Consider the following 20,044-nt stretch of genomic DNA (forward strand, 5'->3'; position numbering starts at 1 on the left):
TAGATATTAATGATTGTTTAGTCAAAGGTCTACAAATACGGATATGTGGAATGCATTTTCAATGTATAATGCAGCCATTTTTCTATGCATTAATCGTAATTCTAATTGTTAATTAACAGAGATTTAATGAGATTATGCCAATTTGTAATAATTCCATTAAAATTTTGCCATAGTTTTCTTTTTAAATCATCGTTTAAGACTGAGCGAATGTCCTAGAGCACAACTGGGGGGAAAGGAGGAGAAGAAAAACAATGGTCAATCTACCATGGGGGGGGAATAATAATATGTCATAAAGTGAATCATTTATTACTAAAATTAGATTTTTGTTTTAATTTGCTGTACATACAATTCATATGTAAATAAGTTCAATTACTGCAATTATAAAATATAAATAAAACATCTATAAATATACGAAAATTACGAATGAGTTTTATTGAAATCGTCTACCATTTCAAGACAAAATTACAACTTTTAAACTGCAGCTTGATTTATAAATCTTAATAATAGATTTATTTTCAATACCACCTAAGCCTTTTCTTATCGTCCTTTGTGGCGCTCATTTTGTTTATCTGGTTCATTGATGATATTTAAATATTCTCTCTCAATAAATATTTAATATTAATATTTATATAAAATTTGATATTAACTTAAGATTTAACTCACTTTCATTTAGTCACGCTACATTTTAAAATATATGGATTATTCTTCAACCTTAATTTTTAAATTTTCATAAAAAAAATACTTTATCGATAAAATACTAAAAAAAAAAAAAAATCTTTAAAAAAGAACCAGCTCAAAAGGCGCCATAGGGCTGGACTCTTAACACGATCGCAAATTTTTGGTATTTTAATGTTTTCTGCAAAAACGGTCACTCTGTCAAGTTGTTGCATTTTTTTGTCTTTTTAGCATTTTTGTTTAATTTTTTCGCGCCGAATTGTGCAATATAGAAGGTGGTGCTGCATTAATTTAACAACATGGACAAGTTCTTGCAACGGCAACCGTCTTGGAAAACCAAAACCTATGACAGTTTTGTGGCAACAGCGGCTAAAAAAAATCATCAGGATCAGGTCCAAGCTGCAGCGGCTGTTTCAAGTGCTGCAAATCGTCGACCGTTGGGCGAGCACCCAGATTTGAATTTAAAGAAACTAGTTTCAGGTTGGCTTTGCCCTATTACTTACCCCACTTTTAATTTTTTAATTTGGATTCTCTGATGATCTAAATTAGTAGTAATAACCTATCAACATAAAAAAAATCAAAAAATATAGTGACCTGAGGGCAATGTGGACAGCAGAAATTCCCAATCGTCTGTTTGCCTATTCGAAAATGATATATATTTTTTTTTTATGCAACTTGCTTCTTTTTAGATAATCCAAAGAGGAATGAGGAGAAGTTCTTGGACGCACATTCGTCAAGCGAATCCATTGCGGTATTTCCTAGTCGAGCAGTTACTCAACTCAATCAGTATAAGGAGAACGTTAACGTAGCGGTGGCACACATGTCGACGCCAACAACAACAAGGCCCAAACCGCCTACCACGGATACAACGACACCGACTACAACTCCCAAACATCAACACAATGATCCTTATTTAATGCGCCTGCAACGCGATCTCAATAGTCCTAATGCTGCTCTACGAGTTCGTGCCATGCAAGCCTTGAAGTAAGTTAGGGATTGTCATTTGCTTAAACTATGTAACACACTTAATACTTGTTTTAGGAGTCCCTCCAAGGCTGCCGCTTATCACACTTTTGATGTGCCTTTGGCCGAACAGTCAATCATCACAGCCGATGAACGGAATCCCAAGCCACTTCCCACTCTTCGTGATATACTTGCGAATGTTGTGGTTTATGTTGAGGTGCGCACAGGTAATGATAATCGCTCTGAGGGTGTCAAGACAATAATAGCCAAAATGGGTGCGCAAGTCAATGATCGTCTTTTACGGTGAGTGTTAAATACATATTTTAACTTAATTAATTTTTTGAATTCGTTTTAATTATACGTGTTCATTATTCCCGCAATAGGAATACAACTCACGTCGTCTTTAAAGATGGTCTTTTGTCTACATATAAAAAAGCTGGCGAATGGAATATTCCAATCGTATCAATATTATGGATTGAGGCGTGTAAAGTACAACGACGGCTCTGTGAGCCTGAACAATTTCCAATCAGCAATCTACATAAATATGAATATCCTGAGCTTTTTGGCAAAATAACGGTGAGTTCATGTTGCAATTTCATTTATAGTTTACAAGAAATAGATATAGTAAAATCCGAGCTTTGTTAGTCTTCACCTAATTCGATTCTTGATATTTCCCTGATTAAAGGACATGAGCACTTGGAACAAGTCAAGTTATAAATATTATTGTTTACTATGTTTTATCTATTGATCCTAACTATATACGAAACTCTGACGAAATTGAAATAATCCTTACAAAAGTTTCTGAAAGACCATGTGAAAACCAAGTGAAGAGAGTATAAATAGTATTTTTTGTAATCATTCATTAAATTTAATTGCTACCTTTTAAAGCAATTTGCAAGGTCCATTGAATTCAATTCATTGAATTTCCAACTATCTTATTGCTAACCCATATTGAATTAATTTATGAAACCAACTCCACTTGATGAGGTACAAACCTCTTTATCAATAACCACCATTAGCACAAAGTAAATGATTAGGGGCTTAAAATACTTGTCCATAGCCTTGTTTTATTGGTCGCATAAAAACATTAGGAACATGTATAAGGCAAATTGATTATCATTTGATAGGAACTACTATTTGGCCACTTAGTGGCTATCAGTCAGCACCACTTACACTGATGACTGAGATAAGATGTTAATGAACGGGCAGGGAAAACTACTAAGAACCGGTGATGGTTATGCATATCGTTGACATGGCTTTAAGCTCCAAGCGACTGTCAAAATTTTGCACGTAACTAAAACTATTTGTCTCTTATTTTCAAAGTAAAACTTGGTAAAAGACGGGCGCAAAAGGGTAACAAGACAGACAGACTGGACCTCTTATCGCAAGACAGACAAAAGGTAAAGAGAACATGAAAACAATTTGTTATCTATTTAATTTGCTTTAAGTAAGCGAGGGTGATTCAATGAATCATTTCAAATTAACATTATAGGTTTAAAAGATAACTTAAGGTCGTTTAAGGCAATCAATTGCTTAATGCATCTTTAAGTAGCAATTAAAGCCAAGATTTCTTACAAATTATGAGAAAAATATTTTAAAAAGCTTACAGGTAAAGAAAGATTTCATTTGGAGACATCCACCACAATGTTTGTTATTATTGTTATTCTTGCTTATCAGAAACATGAGGAAGTTGTCCAGAGTGTGCTGTATATAAGCTTATACATATATATCTATCTGCTGTGAAGTAAAGAAATGACGATGGGAGTAAATGTTCCTTCTCAGTATTTATTACACATTATTATTTTATTACTTAAAATGTTAGACTGACGACAAGACGAAAAACTGTGCTGAACCGTCACACTGTCGACACGACTGACAACTTAAAACCTACTTCTTCACAAGCGTTTTTTCAACCTGTTTACAATTCGTTTGGAGAAACCATTTTACTCTTGCATTTACATAATTCTCTAGAACGCGATTGCATCGTTAATATTTCATATAAAATTACATATACATATTACACTTAGGGCTCTGAGCTTAAGGCATTTAAACGCGTTACAAACTTACGTACCTCATAAAGGTAAGCGACGTCTTCATGATGAGATTGAAACATATATACATATATATATACGAGAATTAAATTAATTTTAGATATTAACGATTTAATTTACATTTGGTGGAAATGCGCGCACATTATAAGTACAAATTGCCTCAAGACAAGGCCACTTCTAGGCACATCATGATTAGGAAACCAGACACTGTGCCCCATGTGGCGATTGTGCCATTTCCACTAGCATGAGCCTCGGGTAGAATATCGTCAGCCACTATGTAGATCATGGCACCAGCGGCAAAAGACAAGGCATAGGGTAATATGAGATTGGCAAATGTAACAGCAACTGCACCCAGAACGCCAAAAATAGGTTCAACCATGCCTGACAATTGCCCATACCAAAGGGCACGCATTACACTAAAGCCAGCTGCGTGTAGAGGCAAGCTGACAGCTAATCCTTCGGGAAAATTCTGTATACCAATGCCAATGGCCAGATTGCGAGCACTTTCAAATGATGTTGCGTTGTTTGTGGTTCCCACAGCACCGAAGCTCACACCCACGGCCAATCCTTCGGGTATGTTGTGCACTGTAATGGCCACTACCAGTAGCATGATGCGTTTCCATTGGGATAAAGCTTCTTGGGCCTTTAACTGCTCATCCGTGGGTGTGTACGTGCATTGTTCCACCTCACTGAGACTGCCCTTTTTGCGACGACGCGGCTCTCCACTATGCTGAACACTCAAACAGTCCGAGAAGCTGTCCAGACTCTTGGAGATTGTTGCCGCTCCACTGGCATTGTGTCGCTTAATATCATCGATGGCTATGTCCGCTTTATCCTTACTTGTCTGCGTCATCTGGATCATCATGTTGGTGCTATTGAGTCCCAGGTATGACATTAGTTTATCACAGCCATAGACAAAGATTGAGCCCAATAGAAAACCACCAGCTACCGGCACAAAGGCATAGACTCCATACAGTTGGGAACTTTCAGCCATTTTAATGGCCGGTGTGAGCAATGACCAGAACGAAGCGGCTATCATCACGCCAGCTGCAAAACCCAAGGCGGCATCCAATGAACGTCGCTGAGTGCCGCGAACAAAAATTACAAGGGCAGCTCCGGCTGCCGTGAGGCCCCAGGTGAGCAGAGTGCCCAAGAGAGCTTGAGTGACGGGTCCATAGCCGGGAATCATGATGCGCTTTTGGCCTTACTGCTGTTCGTGTTGAGTGTTGTAAACTTGCTTTGTCGCCACCACCAGAAAAATGCCACGTTCTCAACTCCAAGAATTACTCGTACCTCCCTCTCTATCTCTGATCAGTGGGCGAATGGGTAGTAATAATGCGGTGGGGGAGGTTTACGTCTTGTGTAGTTTAAACAAAAACAAACAAAATCAAAGAGAAATTCTTCTTCCATTCAATCGGGAACACTTGTTGCCATTTGCACCGTTCGTTCTGTAGGTGTAGCAGCCTCTTATCTAGGGAACTCTCTACTCCTATGTTTTCGAAATATTTTAGTGAACTTCACAATTTTGGAATGCGTAATACTGTTCGTTGACTTAAAAACTTTGTTTTATTGTTAATATTTTCTGAACGCGGCTGCTTCTAGCATTGTATGAGCCGCAAACTGACTGAATTGTTGGCCAAAACGAAGCAATTTTTATAAGGCAGAGCTCCCCTCTGCGCTGCGGCATAAAAACAACAACGCAGGCGCAGAGAGAGATGAAAGCGAGAGAGAGAGAGAACTATCAGTGTCAGAGAACACAGTGCTAGTTCAAATAGTGTGACCAAACTTTGGCGCGTTGTAATACTTATTTTGAACTTGAGACGCAATTTATAGCGGTTGATGTAGTAAAAGGGAAACGTGAATTTACAGTTGTAAATTTATAAGAATTAAATGTAACTTTCATTGATATTCAAAATAAAGAGAGTAAGATGAATAAAATGACTGAGAGAGAAAGAGAGTGCCTGATTCCACATGCGAGATAAAAACTTGACCAAATATAAACAATCCAGCCTAGTCAGCATCCAACGGCTGCCATATCACGTAGTTATAAACAAATAAAACAGTGTTTTTTAGCCCAATGTGACTGACAAGCAGTAGAAACTCACGCTACCGACCGCATTCAACATGTATAACAATGAAGTAGATATAAATCTTTCCACCGACTAGAGGTTCATCCTGCATTAGTGGAAATATACTTTAAATTCATAGAATCCTCTTACATTCCACAGTGGCAAACGCCTGCCATATTATTCACTTTTTATACACATTTTGTAGGGTTTAATATACCCTTTTATTTGATATTGGGTGCAAGGTATGACAACAATAATATTAATTTCATAATATGATATCATTTACAGCGTGTGCGTTGTATGCAACCCGATTCAGAGCTAAATAAAAGGCAACGCAAGCGTCAGGACACGCCGACTTCAAAGGACAAGGAGGCTGTAGGAACACCGAAATCCACACCGAAGGTGGGACACATCTTAAACTCTGACTCTAACTAAATATAACTGGTTTAATTCGTTATTTCAGAACGACATTACGCGTTTCCTTAAGATCCTAAAGAACAATAAACATCTTGGTAGTGCTTCTCAGGATGATGAAGCTATCGAATCACCAGCCACTAAATTGTTAAACAGGCAAGTATTAATTGGTTTTTTTCACTTGTTTTGATGAAAACCACTTATTGAACGTCATTTAGAATGAGCAATGGCAGCTTTACACCTTGCCATGGACAGCCTGGTGATGGCAAGTCCAAAACCAATGGATGCGGTGATGCTATTGCCATTATAGGGCAAGACAAACTCACATCCCAAAAGAGTTTAACTTTTACGGAGGAAAGTGCACGTGGAGATGAGGTGGTAGAAGTACCAGCATCAACTAAAAGACCACGACGCAGCACTGTGGAGCCGGCGCCTGTATCAACGCCCACCCCGAAGGCCGCCAATCGACGGCGTAGCTGCAGTATTGCTGGAGAGCTGCAGCAGACACAAGTTGCCATATCAGCTGCAGCATCAGAGCCAAGAATGACGCGTCGCCGTTCCTCTCTGCAATTAGCAGCTAATGATTCTCCAATGGAATTGACTAAAAAACCAGGATTTTTTTCTATTCACGAAGAAACTGAAGAAACACCGACAAGATCTACTCGACGGCGACGCAGTTCTACGGCAAGTGCCACCAAGCAGTCATCGTATCAGACCAATATGGAAGAACCACAACCTATGGTAACGAGACGACGTAGTTCTTTGCATCTACCAGCTAGTGCTCCCATGGAGGCAATAACTAGCAACGAGTCCGTGTCTAGTGTTGGACGACGTCGCAGCAGCTCTTGGCATCAAGCCACCAGTTCATCTAAGGATGCATTTAAGAAAACTTTATTTTATCCTATTGCTGAAGAGGTGCATACCGAAATCACTATGGAAATGAGCAACGTCGCCACTCCTGTGGCTACACAAGAAAGACGTCAGACGGTGTATACCCCGCAACAGATGGACATTAGTCGAACGAACATAAGTACTCGCAGTATAACAACATCCAGTACTGATCTAAGCGAAAATAACGACCAAATGGAACTAACAATGCTCCAACAGCGATCTTTGGTCAATGTAACTACACAAACCTCGCAATATAGCGATGAAGAACCTCTATTTAGTTCGACCCGTCTGCCAGTCTCTAGGGTTAGCAGCAGCAGCAATACTACAAATAATCGTCGCCGTACCATATTTAGTTTGGATATGCATGTCATTAACGAAGGAATTGATAGAATTAATCGGTCATGTCAGCGTCGTTCTCTAGCTTTGGCCAATGAGGCCGAATTGGGTGAATGCCACAAAATACAGTCACCAATAGCTATAGTGGAGCAGGAAGTAGAAAAACCACCGCAGGCGGTGCAAGACCCAGCCACACCTTCCGAACCAAAGAGACGACGACTCTTCACACCGAACGAAGAGGTTATAATTTCACCACCAAAATCCAATCGGAAATCTCGTCTTAGCATATGTAATGGACAACCTGGCTCTGCGGCCAAACGTCGCCGCACACTGGCTGCGCCAAGTACTAACAGTTCTTCAGAAACAAAGGAGACCACAACCAAACCAAGCGTCACAGAAACACCTAAGCCCCAACAACCAACTGTCGAAAAAGAAGTGATACCAGAAGCAACTAAAGAGACTGCACCAAGCAATACATCATTAGCAGAAGTAGCAAAAACTAATCATGTAGAGGTTTTTAGTACCCCAAAAGGATCTTCGTTGGACATTAATACTGACAGCAATTTAACTGATTCTACCAATATACAGACCACACCATCGGCAAACACAGATGGAAAGACATCAACTGCTAAGCGCCGTCAAAGAGTGATCCGTACGCTGGTCCATACTAATATGCATCAAGAACAGATTCATGTTATACACAAGGTTGGTAATACAACCAATGTCTCTGCCCCTGTAGAACCGTAGATCATGAATTGATAACTATACCACACATATACATAGCTTAAAGTTTATTTTTTCTATATTTTTCTATTTTGCCCACTTGTTAAATCAAGTTTTCTTCGATATATTAGATATTCGTTGTAGGTAATAAGGAAACTTTGAACTGATGTAACTTAATTGTTTTCATCTACGTAGTCTTTAGTCCTATATAATTTCAAAATTTGTACAATAATTTGTTATTTTTAGTTGTGTCATAGACTTAGTTCCAAAACAATTGTAAAATCATTTCTCACCTTTCGCACACATAAAATAAATATTGTAATTTAAAATAAAAAAAAAAAAAACTTGTAACATTTAGGCCCTGCGTAAACTGCACGGAATGCGTCTGGATCCCACGGTAACGAAACGCACCACTCATTTGGTGAGCCTTGATCCCCGTCGAACCTTGAATCTCCTGCGTGGTCTAATGCGGGGAGTTTGGATTGTAAGCTATAATTGGATATTGGAATCTTTGCGCTCCGGAAAATGGGTTTACGAAGAGCCATACGAATTGAAAGTATTCTCCCGAGCCGTGGAGGTAAATGTGGCTTCTGTTTCTTTCCATTTTAAAATTCCTATCTAATCTTTCACTCCCTTTATCAGATTTGTCGCACCGAACGTCAGGCGTTTGGAAAAGATTATCGTTGTGAACTTTTCCGTTTTATGGAAAGCTTTTACGTGTCATCACATTGTCAACCGCTGCAATTTAATAATGTAAAGGAGTTATTGATGCTGGGCGGGGCCAAAATCACCGAGAATCGTTTTAAGGCCAAATATATCATTGGTGATAAGAGACGGGTTGAAGATGATCGTCTATACTTGTCTGTTAACTGGGTGCTTGATAGTATTACGGCCATGCAAATACAGAAATTCGGAAAATATCTAATGAAGAGTGCCATTGTGACGCCGGCGGGCATTAGGTACGATAATCCTCCAGCGATGGACAACAGTCCACCATCCTCCAATCGAAAACTTCATATGTGCCATAGAGATCCGGCGTTGGTATTAAACAAATAGTCAACAAAAAATTTTCTTTGTTTAGTTTAGTGTTGAAGTCACGTTATAACAAAATTTATATAGAAATTAAATTATGTATTTATAAATATATCAGTATAAACAAATAGGTTTTATCAAATTTTCTAATCAAACTAAATAAAAGATAACTTTACATTATTCTCAAAATTCATATTTAAGTATAATTGAAACTTTTTACACACTATTAACAAATGTGATGTGTTTGATTGAACAGAAATAAAAGCAATTTTATAATGTATAATTATTAAAATTTTAACATTACTTTCTATCTCTCCAAAGTCAACAACTCTTTATTAAACTTTACTAGGATGTTTCAGTACATTATCTGTAAAGAGACAGAGCTCTGGATTATCTAGATTCTATTTTTTTATATTCTAACTCCAAAAATATACATACATATATGTATGTATGTACATACTTACGTACATCACATATCGTTCGAAAACTGCTGCTAAATTTGTTCAAAATCTTATACTGATTTGCCGTCTTTTTTGTCTATGCTATAATAAAACTATACCCAGAAGTAGTATTCCTAATTATATTGTCTGTATTTATATACAGATTTAGCTTTTTGTATTGTATTATCGTATTTCCCAAAAGTTATTACATACACACATTGAATAAAAATCGGTTTTGATAACTATAGCTATAATGCCCACATTTGGAAAATCTCGCTGAACCTTCCACCTTCCTCAACGTCACTTTTATTAAATAAAAATTGTACCAATCAGTGAAAGTTTATTTTCTCCTTCAAAACTAACTTTAATATATGTAAATTGCTGGTGCAAAAGCATTTAAACTTTAAGCTAAAATCATTGTTTATATTCATACTTATTATGAGAACGTTGACCACATAAGAAAATACATATGTACATACATACATATATAAATTGAATTGGTTCCAACTTTTACGGTTTAATTTGATCTACTTCAAAGTCTCTAAAGATTCAATAAATATCATCTGTATGCCTTTAGTTTAATACTGATGACAAGCTACATGATATACACTGCGAGTTGCCGGTCTCGGCAGGGGCCTAAAATAAGTTGCAATTTAATGTCCAATTTCCGTTAAACATTTGACCCATATGTATGTAAAGCAAAACCAACGAGTTTCAAGTTGCAAATTGTCAGCTTTATTTTAAAACATTCTGAGGTATATAATAAGGTTGTTGTAGTAATAACTCATTCAAGTTTTGGAGTTTTTGTACTCAGCGGCAGTTAATTGAGTGATGGAAAGAAGATGTGGAGTAATTTGTGCTGAAAAAAACAACGAAATAATAAATGGTAAACCCAAAACAGAAATAAATCATAAATCAAATACAAAAATGATGGTTTTTGTTTATTTTTTTTTTTTTTTTTGTAAATAAAGTTATCGTTTCTATAATCTTCTCGTTTACAAAGTAGTAGTTGTTTGGATGTTGAGTGCAATAAAGGAATAGATGTAATGGTAAGATAAGAATTACAAATCAAAAAGTACAAAAACAAAATTCTGTTATATAAATGCTAGGAGACACGCTTTTATGCTTGAATTATCCAGATACAATACTATAACAAAATTGTGTCCAATTCATTATAATATCATATATAGTAAACTAAAACGGGGCGGGAGGATAAGGATGAGTAGTGTGTGTTTTTTGTGGTGGTGGAAGGCAGTCGGACAGGGAGTTTTGAATGTATGCACACACAATCTCCATCGGGTTTGCTCCAAAGACTTCTCATCCCATCATCGATCCTAATGAGCGTCCTAATAGCATTCGTATCCTCCGAAATTCTTTGCGATGGAAGAAATTAAATTTTTGCTTTTGCTGCAACTTCATCTTATCATTTTTTTTGGCCAGAACTGGTGTTGGTGTTGTTGTTGGGTTGGCTTCGACTAAACTACTTTTATTGTTGTTGTGCTGATTGTTGTTGAGTGTTGTTGTTGTTATTGAATGCATCATCATCATCATGTTGCTGTTGTTTGTTGTGCTGTTGTTGCAAACTTGCTACTTCTTGCCCTTGGTGGCCTTCTCGGCAGCCTTGGTGACCTTGCCACCTGAGGCATCCTTGAAGTTGACAGCCTTAATGACACCCACAGCGACGGTCTGTCTCATGTCACGGACAGCGAAACGACCCAATGGGGGGGAATTCCTGGAAGGACTCAACGCACAAGGGCTTGGATGGCACCAAGTTGACGATGGCGGCATCACCAGACTTGATGAACTTAGGGTTCTCCTCGGTGGTCTTGCCGGAACGACGATCGACCTTCTCCTTGATCTCAGCGAACTTGCAAGCAATGTGAGCAGTGTGGCAATCCAACACTGGAGTGTAGCCGTTGGCGATCTGACCGGGATGGTTCAGCACGATGACCTGGGCGGTGAAGTCAGCAGCACCCTTGGGTGGGCTGGCCTTGGAGTCACCGGCAACGTAGCCACGACGCAATTCCTTGACGGACACGTTCTTAACGTTGAAACCAACGTTATCTCCGGGAACAGCCTCGGTGAGGGCTTCGTGGTGCATTTCCACGGACTTAACCTCAGTGGTGATGTTAGCTGGGGCAAAGACAACAACGCATCCAGGCTTCAGGACACCAGTCTCCACACGACCGACGGGTACTGTTCCGATACCACCAATTTTGTAGACATCCTGCAGGGGCAGACGCAGGGCCTTGTCGGTGGGACGAGATGGGGGCAGAATGGCATCGAGAGCTTCGATGAGGGTCTTGCCATCGGCGTTACCCTCCTTGCGCTCAACCTTCCATCCCTTGAACCATGGCATGTTGGTCGATGGTTCCAACATGTTGTCGCCGTGCCATCCGGAGATTGGCACGAAGGCAACAGCGGCTGGGTTGTAACCGATCTTCTTAATGTATGAGGAGACTTCCTTCTTGATTTCCTCATAACGGGACTCGCTGTATGGTGGCTCAGATGAATCCATCTTGTTGACACCAACAATCAGTTGCTTCACACCCAGGGTGAAGGCAAGCAGGGCATGCTCACGGGTCTGACCGTTCTTGGAGATACCGGCCTCGAACTCGCCAGTACCGGCGGCAACAATCAACACAGCGCAATCAGCCTGGGAGGTACCAGTGATCATGTTCTTGATGAAATCTCTGTGGCCAGGGGCGTCAATGATGGTGACGTAGTACTTGGCAGTCTCAAACTTCCACAGGGCGATATCGATGGTGATACCACGCTCACGCTCGGCCTTCAATTTATCCAAAACCCATGCGTACTTGAAGGAACCCTTGCCCATTTCCTGAGCTTCCTTCTCGAACTTCTCAATGGTACGCTTGTCGATGCCACCGCACTTGTAGATCAAGTGACCAGTGGTGGTGGACTTGCCAGAGTCGACGTGTCCAATGACGACAATGTTAATGTGAATCTTTTCCTTGCCCATGGTGGTTTAAAAGGATAGCTGGAGAGTGTAGTGTGTGGGTTGTTGTATTTGGTGTCAGACAACGTGCAGCAGGTGGTGGTAACGGGGAAGAAACAGATGGGTAAACAAAACATTGTTAGCAATTTAAATAACGCAAGCAAAAAGTTAAGCCATAAATTACATTCTTTTCTCCTTATTTTATTGGGATATAAAAACAAAAAACAACTGATTAATAATCATCAATTGCCTAAAATCAATCTCAAACAAAAGTCAATTTGTACTTTTGACTTTTGTTTGCGTGCCACAAAGAGAAAAAAAAAACAACGGGAAAATGAGCAAGCAAACCTAACCTAACCTCACTTGTGTCGGCAGCACCAAAACGTGCCTAAAGTGAGGTTAGGTAGACCTGTCGCCACCGCATGGCCTGTCAAGAGATGTGAGGCGAGGGACAAACTATTTGAACATGTGGAACACTGAGAATGAAACGTGCAAAAAAATTAACTTGATTTTCTTTTCAGTGATTTGGTATTTGTTTTGTCGTCAAAATTCTTCAGTAGCAGAACTGAAAGTTAATCATCATGGAAAATCAAAAAGAGAGGGGAGGGAGATAAGAATCATTAAATATGTGCAACGAAAATTCTAGCAAAAATTTAATCTTTCATGTGTGTGTGTGTCCGGCTAAATGCGCAAATTTGTGTGTGTGTGTGTGTGACGCTCAATTAAAGCGGCCGGCAACAAAAACCGCTGCCTAGACGCAGACACATAAGAGCAAGCGAGGTGGCAAATGTGAAGGCGAACAAAGAGACAAATGATCGAAAGAAAAAAAATGATCAAGAACTGAAGTGCACACACACACACACACACACGAGTGAGTGTGGAAGCCATCTTGGAACAAGCCCAAACCGGGCCAGCTAGGGAGGAGATAACAAAAAGAGACGAAAAAAAAAAAAAAATGCCAACATGTTGAAAATTTCGCAACATGCTGGGGAAAATTTGCACACATGGCAACAAGCAGAATTTCATTTTGGTTTCTATCCATTTGCTTTAGGTGCTTTATATATGTATGTATATGGCGAAAGGTGAATTGAGTCACACCACATTTCGTTTCCATGTCTCATGGAGTCGGCCATTTTGAAATTCTCTGCATTAGAAGTGACGGAAAAACCGGAAAATTCGCATGGAAAATTATGAGGCTTGAGCGGCACATGTTGTGTATTCTAATAATTACTGTTAAAGTACTTTTCTTTTTTAGAATATGGAAAGGTAACGAAGAGGTAGTTAGGCCATGCCACGCCAACGAAAGGCGAATTGTGGGCGTGGCATAGGCAATTACACCATATTATCAAATTTAAAAGTGACTCATCCGTCAAAAAAAAAGAATCTGTTAATTGTTTGAAATAATTATTCCCATTATATTGCAATTTCAATAAAGTGGGCAAAAGAAAAAAAAGTTTCACATTTGCCACGTGTTTGCCTTTTCCTCATTTGATGCGTCGCCTCTCACTTCAAAAGAGAGGTTAACTTTGCCATTTCACACACATTTCGTTTATTTGTTTAATGTCCAAATTGCATATTTGTTTATAAAATGTTTCGGTTTGATTGCACTTTTGCTGCTTCTTCATTGCACATATTTAATTGTAATTTTTTTTTTTTTATATCACATTTTTTAATTGTTGAAACTTACTCTCGAATAAATTGAATGAGAAATCACAGAGTCTATGCGAATCCGGCGACAGACTTGAACAAAGTGAACGAGTGTTCGGCATGTCACAAAGCAGGAAGCCTTTCCCAGTAGCGCTGGGAAATTATCGATGGCACTAGTGAAATCGATAGTTTTTTGCCGCTATCGGTAGTGAAGGTTTCTTTAATTTCGAATTTGTACAATGCACAATGTTTTAAAGTTGCTGAACACATATTTAACAATATTTATTTTGATCATTTTATTATATGTTAAATAATAACTCATTAATTTAATAATATCGATAGTATCGGATTTTCGCTCCCAAAAAATCACAAATATCGAATGATGCCTATATCGATAGTTCCCCCAGTTGCATGCCTCATCGAGACAATAGTGGGGCCAGCTTTTCTAAAACGGGTCTGCCAACTTATTAAAAGGCTTAGTCAGAACCAATAGTACTAACGGCTTACTAATGAGTAGAACAAATTTGAAAAGTCGAAACGAGCAATACTGCTTTAACGATAAATAGTGTAAAAAAACTTAGTCAACTCATTTAATTAATCGCTATTACATTCGCTACCCACACAATGCCAAACAAATAAAAAGCTTAGAACAATCTTCCTTTTTTTCGGGTAATTTTTGCTAGTATATGTATATACCAGATGCTTTATTAAATTATTTTTTATTACGCACAGACTAAACCTTCCAAATATCATTTCCATTTCTTTTTCTTCCCCCTTTAAAAGTATGCAGCGATTGGCACATAGCAGAGCCGATTTATATTGACCGTAACTTACATGTTACATTTAACCGATATTATTAAAATTTTGGCATATGATTTACTCAATAATATAATGGTGTGATCCCAGCTCTTAGAATGACGGCATGTTGATTCCCACCGACGGACGAACGGACATATATGGACTCAGCTTTTCATGCTGATCCAGAATATATATACTTTATGGGGTCGGAAACGTCTGCTACTGTGCGTTACAAACGTCTGACCAATTTTATAATACCCTCTACAAGGGTATATTAGAGTTTTAGTGTGCTATCGCTGATTGTGCCAGCTCTACCGGCCGAAGTTAGCAAAAAATTTAGTATGTCCGGGCGAATTGGCCCTGTGGTTGTTGTTGCATTTGGCAGAACAATCGATAGCCGTACAATACTGTCGAGCTATCGCCATGTCACAAAACCATCGATAATATCGATAGCCCCATCGATTGTGTGTTATTGATGATTGGCCACCCCTACCGGCGACACTTTGAAAAAGGCGACGTGGCTTAAAAGAAGACATTTATGGTTTTAATTTCAGAAGTGATCAAGTTGGCTGTTTGATTCGTTTGCTTGTGGGGTTCGGTCGAAAATTCAGAGACGGGGTGAACTTTATTAGTATTGTATTTATTATTTATTGTAAATAAGAAAATACAAAAAGAACATAGCAAAGATGTTGCGTTTAGCGGCTGCTGTATTAATTCTTGGCTACATTGCGACTGCTTCTGGAGCCGAACAAGATGTTCTGGAACTGGGAGATGATAACTTTGCATCCACTTTGAAAGAGCATGAGACTACGTTGGTTATGTTCTATGCCCCATGGTAAGTCTCTTGTGATAAGTGTGGGTGGTTCAAGGGGTATGCGGGTGGGCGTGGCTGGGCATGCTTAGCGTGCAAGTTAATCAGCTTCTGTAATGCAATGGAAATGCCCTGTAATTTCAAAGAGACCACGTCAGCGTTAATACAAAAAAAAAAAAAAAAGACAAAGTAATACCCGGCAGGAGGAGAAAACGAAGAAGAAATGACAGGTCGGCAGCCATTTTAATAAAAGGGTTATTGGTGTGAGTATGTGTGTGTGTGTATATGAGTGAGGGAGGTAAAAAGAGAGGGGGCGATAACTAGACAAAGAGTGATAAATTGGCTTGCCGGCCGGCAGAAAGACAGACGAAAAAAATAAATGTGTTGGCATTGCCCAACAAGCTATTTGAACTACTCTGCAAATCCCCCAATATAAAATTTCTTATCAGTAAGCATAAAGAACATAACAAGACACTTAATTAGCCTTTTGTGTATGACAATTTTGATAAGAGCAGAAAGGAAAAGGGAACAGATAAGTTTCTCGAAAACTATTCTAACAAGAGCATAGAAATCTCATTATGTACATATGTATGTACCATCATTCATTCTGACGTGTCCCCAAAATATTTTTTAACATTTTTTTTAGGTGCGGTCACTGCAAGCGCCTGAAGCCTGAATATGCCAAGGCCGCTGAGTTAGTTAAGGACGATGATCCTCCACTTAAATTCGCCAAGGTCGATTGTACTGAGGCTGGCAAAGAAACGTGCAGCAAGTATTCGGTCAGCGGTTATCCCACATTAAAGATTTTCCGTCAGGATGAGGTCTCCCAGGATTACAATGGACCACGGGAAGCCAATGGTATTGTGAAGTATATGCGCGCTCAGGTGGGCCCAGCCTCCAAGAATGTACGCACTGTCGAGGAGTTGACTAAATTCTTAGATACCAAGGATACCACAGTTTTTGGTTACTTTGAAGACATCGACTCCAGACTGGCCAAGGTTTTCCTGAAGTTTGCCGACAAGAACCGTGAGAAATATCGCTTTGGTCACAGCAGCGAGGAGGTCGTTCTAAAGAAACAAGGCGAAACGTAAGTTAAAAGGATAAGGACATCAGCAAGAAGAAGATTTTCATTTCATTTTCATATTTCTTTACCTGTGACTATTATTAATAAATGTTTTTATTTCTTGTTTAAATTTTGCCTTTATATAGCGATAAGATTGTGCTTATCCGTGCTCCCCACTTAAGCAACAAATTTGAGTCATCCAGCATTAAGTTTGAAGGCAGCAGCGATTCAGATCTAACTACTTTCGTTAAGGAGAACTTGTAAGTAGAAAGAAAAGTACAAGTTATGAAAAAACTGTAAATTTAATTTAATTTGATTTCTCCGAAAATCGTGTTCAGCCATGGATTGGTTGGTCATCGTACACAGGACACAGCTCGTGATTTCCAGAATCCATTGATCACCGCCTACTACAGTGTGGACTACCAAAAGAATCCAAAAGGTACCAATTACTGGCGCAATCGTGTCCTCAAGGTTGCCAAGGAGTTTGCTGGCCAGATTAACTTTGCCATTAGCTCCAAGGATGATTTCCAGCATGAATTAAATGAGTATGGCTATGATTTCGTTGGTGATAAGCCAGTGATTTTGGCCCGCGATGGCAAGAATCTCAAGTATGCCCTCAAGGACGAATTCTCCGTTGAAAATCTGCAAGACTTCGTGGAGAAACTATTGGCCAATGAACTGGAACCTTACATTAAGAGCGAACCTGTACCCGAATCTAACGATGCGCCAGTTAAAGTGGCCGTCGCTAAAAACTTTGACGATGTTGTCATCAACAATGGCAAGGATACACTGGTTGAGTTCTATGCTCCATGGTGCGGACACTGTAAGAAGCTGGCTCCCGTCTTTGATGAATTGGCCGAGAAATTGGTGGATGAGGATGTGGCCATTGTCAAAATGGATGCCACCGCCAATGATGTGCCACCAGAGTTCAATGTGCGTGGATTCCCCACACTTTTCTGGCTGTCCAAGGATGCCAAGAATAAGCCAATTAGCTATAACGGAGGACGCGAGGTTGATGACTTTGTCAAGTACATTGCCAAGGAGGCTAGCTCAGAACTGAAGGGCTTCGATCGCAGTGGCAAGCCCAAGAAGACCGAGCTGTAGGTGACTCAATAGCTATAGCTACTATACTAGTTCTACTTCTACGCCTCCTCACTTGTAACTACTAGCATTTCCATATTTTTGTAAAATCGAATGCATTCTCCAAAACTTAAAGCGAAACAAAAATTGTATTAAATTATATATTTAATAGTGATGAAGTACACATAAGATCCGGGATCTGATTTTTCTTCTGAAATTTTAATTTTAAATGTGAAAGTCGCAATAAAAATTTAAAAGAAAACAAAAAAAAAAAGTATTTAAGTTTACATTTAGTTCTACTTCGATATTTGCGTTGTCATTTGTTTAAGAAGTGCATCATCCCTATATTCTTTCAACATATTGCGATACCAGTCGCCCACAAAGGTATATTGACTCCGTTTCTCCAAAGTGCGGTAAATGATCTTTCCTTGACTGGCATCAAATTCGAATAGGATTACAGTACTTGGGCAATCCAAATCAAGTTCAACAGTCAAGTTCTTTATGGCATGTAAAATATTGGACAAGGCATTTGCACAAACAGAGGGCGCCCAAAATGATTGCTAATGAAGCGGGAAGATCAGTTGGGATTGAGATTTGAGTAACAAAATATGCTTTAACTTACTTCCTTATACAATTCTCGAACTTGCGTTTTTTGTATACGATAGACATTAGCATCATCATCGCGAAGACCAACGTAGATATTATCAATGCCAACCAAAAAACAACTAGTCCACCATTTTATGAGTTCGCACTTTTTATGATCGAACCATTCGACACGACTCATTTTGTCCAGACGCAGATGTAGTTCCGCCCAACAAAAGCCTCTGCCAGAAGAACAAGAGCATTACCGAATAGTTTATCACATTATTATCTTATTTTAACACTTACGCCTGTGATCTTGCTTCAGTAATCAAGGGAGCATTAAAAACCACCTTTAGTCCAGAAATATCCATCACAAAAACGCCATGGCATTCACCCTGCCCTTCTGGAGGGCCTAAGGTTTGAAATAGCAATTCGATTATTAACAATATGGTGGATTTATGTGTTCTATAATAATACCTGTTGTACAATGTTTTTCAAGTTCTTTCAACCAAGAGGCTTGCATATCTAGTATCATTTGATCTTTATCAAATGAACCCACCTTAGTGCTCTTCACATGACTGATGTATATGGTATTCCTGTATCTTGTGACAGCAAAAGTCCAGTTATTCTTCGACTCGTATGGTGTACACATGAGCAGCTGGAGGATTTCGCGAGAACATACCACATCGGCATTAACTTCCACCCGGTCACTTGTTGCATTCAACTTAAGCCAATTATCTTTTGAATGCTCAATAAAGAGCAGCATATCACATATTTTCCCACTGTTTGATTTTAGTTTCCTGTGTAAATTTCCTGTGCTGTTAAGGCTAAGGGAGAAGGGAAAGCGTGTAGGTGGTGGCAATCTTATTTGTCTGAAGACCAAGTGATTGTTATCCCGTTCGAATTCAAAGAAGCCCTCAGGTGACAGTCTAAAGCCACCACACAAGTTAGGTTTCCCTATGGCTGGAAATGAATATTTCTCGGGATTCCCAATGGGTCTCAATGAAAGATTCAAAATAGTGTAGCTTGAATACATGACTTGAAGACAAACTTAAATTAGAAAACGATAGACTCAAGGCGGTTTGTTTATCAAAATTTCGCTAGTGGTGGCAAGCTTTTCGATGCATTATCGATAAGTCGATAGTTCTCTATTTTTGTGAACTGTATTTTTCAATATTTTTTTTTAGAATATTTTCAATATATATATAACGCTTTTAAAATTAAGTAATTTATGTAATGAAAAACGAATAATGGCTCTTTATTGAGGTTGAAGACAAGTTTTTAAACTTCAAATTCAAAACATAAGCAACTTTTCAAAACATTGCAGATGAAACATTATCTCTTTCGGATCAATTGCCTTGAGAGGTAAACTTATTAAATTGTTTTGGTGAAACTTTAATTTCGTTCCATGACCCAACTAACTTAACGTTACGCCAATAACAAATTTAAGTTATATGTTTTACTAGAAAAGCAAAATTGTTTGGTGACTGCAAATTGTCTCAGTCACTATTGT

General features: G+C 38.9%; 5 protein-coding genes, 1 long non-coding RNA gene and 1 other non-coding gene across 9 annotated transcripts; 2 read left to right on the plus strand and 5 right to left on the minus strand.

Annotated features, from left to right (window-relative positions):
* The first annotated feature begins 871 nt into the window (after positions 1-871).
* Positions 872-9,268, plus strand: MCPH1 (Microcephalin). 3 transcript variants are annotated; one of them, XM_068290430.1, is made up of 9 exons: positions 872-1,155; positions 1,365-1,659; positions 1,717-1,941; positions 2,022-2,214; positions 6,047-6,160; positions 6,222-6,328; positions 6,391-8,104; positions 8,481-8,699; positions 8,765-9,268. In XM_068290430.1, exons 1-9 carry the CDS (start codon positions 975-977, stop codon positions 9,176-9,178), a joined length of 3,462 nt encoding a protein of 1,153 aa, XP_068146531.1. In that variant the 5' UTR covers positions 872-974; the 3' UTR covers positions 9,179-9,268. The 3 variants fall into 3 exon arrangements, with proteins under 3 accessions (XP_068146531.1, XP_068146532.1, XP_068146534.1); XM_068290431.1 differs by lacking the exon at positions 872-1,155 and adding an exon at positions 1,203-1,303; XM_068290433.1 differs by lacking the exons at positions 872-1,155; positions 1,365-1,659; positions 1,717-1,941; positions 2,022-2,214 and adding an exon at positions 5,799-5,828.
* Zip48C (Zinc/iron regulated transporter-related protein 48C) lies at positions 3,404-5,373 on the minus strand. The gene has a single exon (XM_068289133.1). The coding sequence runs from the start codon at positions 4,876-4,878 to the stop codon at positions 3,850-3,852; it is 1,029 nt and encodes a 342-aa protein (XP_068145234.1). The 5' UTR covers positions 4,879-5,373; the 3' UTR covers positions 3,404-3,849.
* Positions 9,269-10,514: 1,246 nt separating the features above from the next.
* On the minus strand, positions 10,515-14,363 carry eEF1alpha1 (eukaryotic translation elongation factor 1 alpha 1). Its single transcript, XM_068288454.1, is given in 3 exon segments — positions 10,515-11,319; positions 11,321-12,592; positions 14,238-14,363. Coding segments are annotated over 2 exon segments (1,392 nt in total). The 5' UTR covers positions 12,575-12,592; positions 14,238-14,363; the 3' UTR covers positions 10,515-11,181.
* On the minus strand, positions 13,065-13,138 carry LOC137578441 (small nucleolar RNA snR61/Z1/Z11). Its single transcript, XR_011032645.1, has one exon. It is a non-coding gene; the product is annotated as a small nucleolar RNA snR61/Z1/Z11 (small nucleolar RNA).
* Positions 14,364-15,475: 1,112 nt separating the features above from the next.
* ERp60 (disulfide-isomerase A3) lies at positions 15,476-18,138 on the plus strand. The gene is made up of 4 exons (XM_068289850.1): positions 15,476-15,830; positions 16,453-16,893; positions 17,016-17,129; positions 17,208-18,138. Exons 1-4 carry the CDS (start codon positions 15,682-15,684, stop codon positions 17,971-17,973), a joined length of 1,470 nt encoding a protein of 489 aa, XP_068145951.1. The 5' UTR covers positions 15,476-15,681; the 3' UTR covers positions 17,974-18,138.
* On the minus strand, positions 15,498-16,176 carry LOC137576624 (uncharacterized). The gene is made up of 2 exons (XR_011032304.1): positions 16,003-16,176; positions 15,498-15,938 (listed from the first exon to the last, which is right to left on the minus strand). It is a non-coding gene; the product is annotated as an uncharacterized lncRNA (long non-coding RNA).
* cuff (cutoff) lies at positions 18,097-19,587 on the minus strand. The gene is made up of 4 exons (XM_068289851.1): positions 19,009-19,587; positions 18,838-18,943; positions 18,572-18,773; positions 18,097-18,509 (listed from the first exon to the last, which is right to left on the minus strand). Exons 1-4 carry the CDS (start codon positions 19,565-19,567, stop codon positions 18,246-18,248), a joined length of 1,131 nt encoding a protein of 376 aa, XP_068145952.1. The 5' UTR covers positions 19,568-19,587; the 3' UTR covers positions 18,097-18,245.
* Positions 19,588-20,044: the final 457 nt, after the last annotated feature.

Source organism: Drosophila tropicalis, unplaced genomic scaffold (assembly GCF_018151085.1).
Source record: "Drosophila tropicalis isolate 14030-0801.00 unplaced genomic scaffold, ASM1815108v1 contig_593, whole genome shotgun sequence".
NCBI lineage: Eukaryota > Metazoa > Arthropoda > Insecta > Diptera > Drosophilidae > Drosophila > Drosophila tropicalis.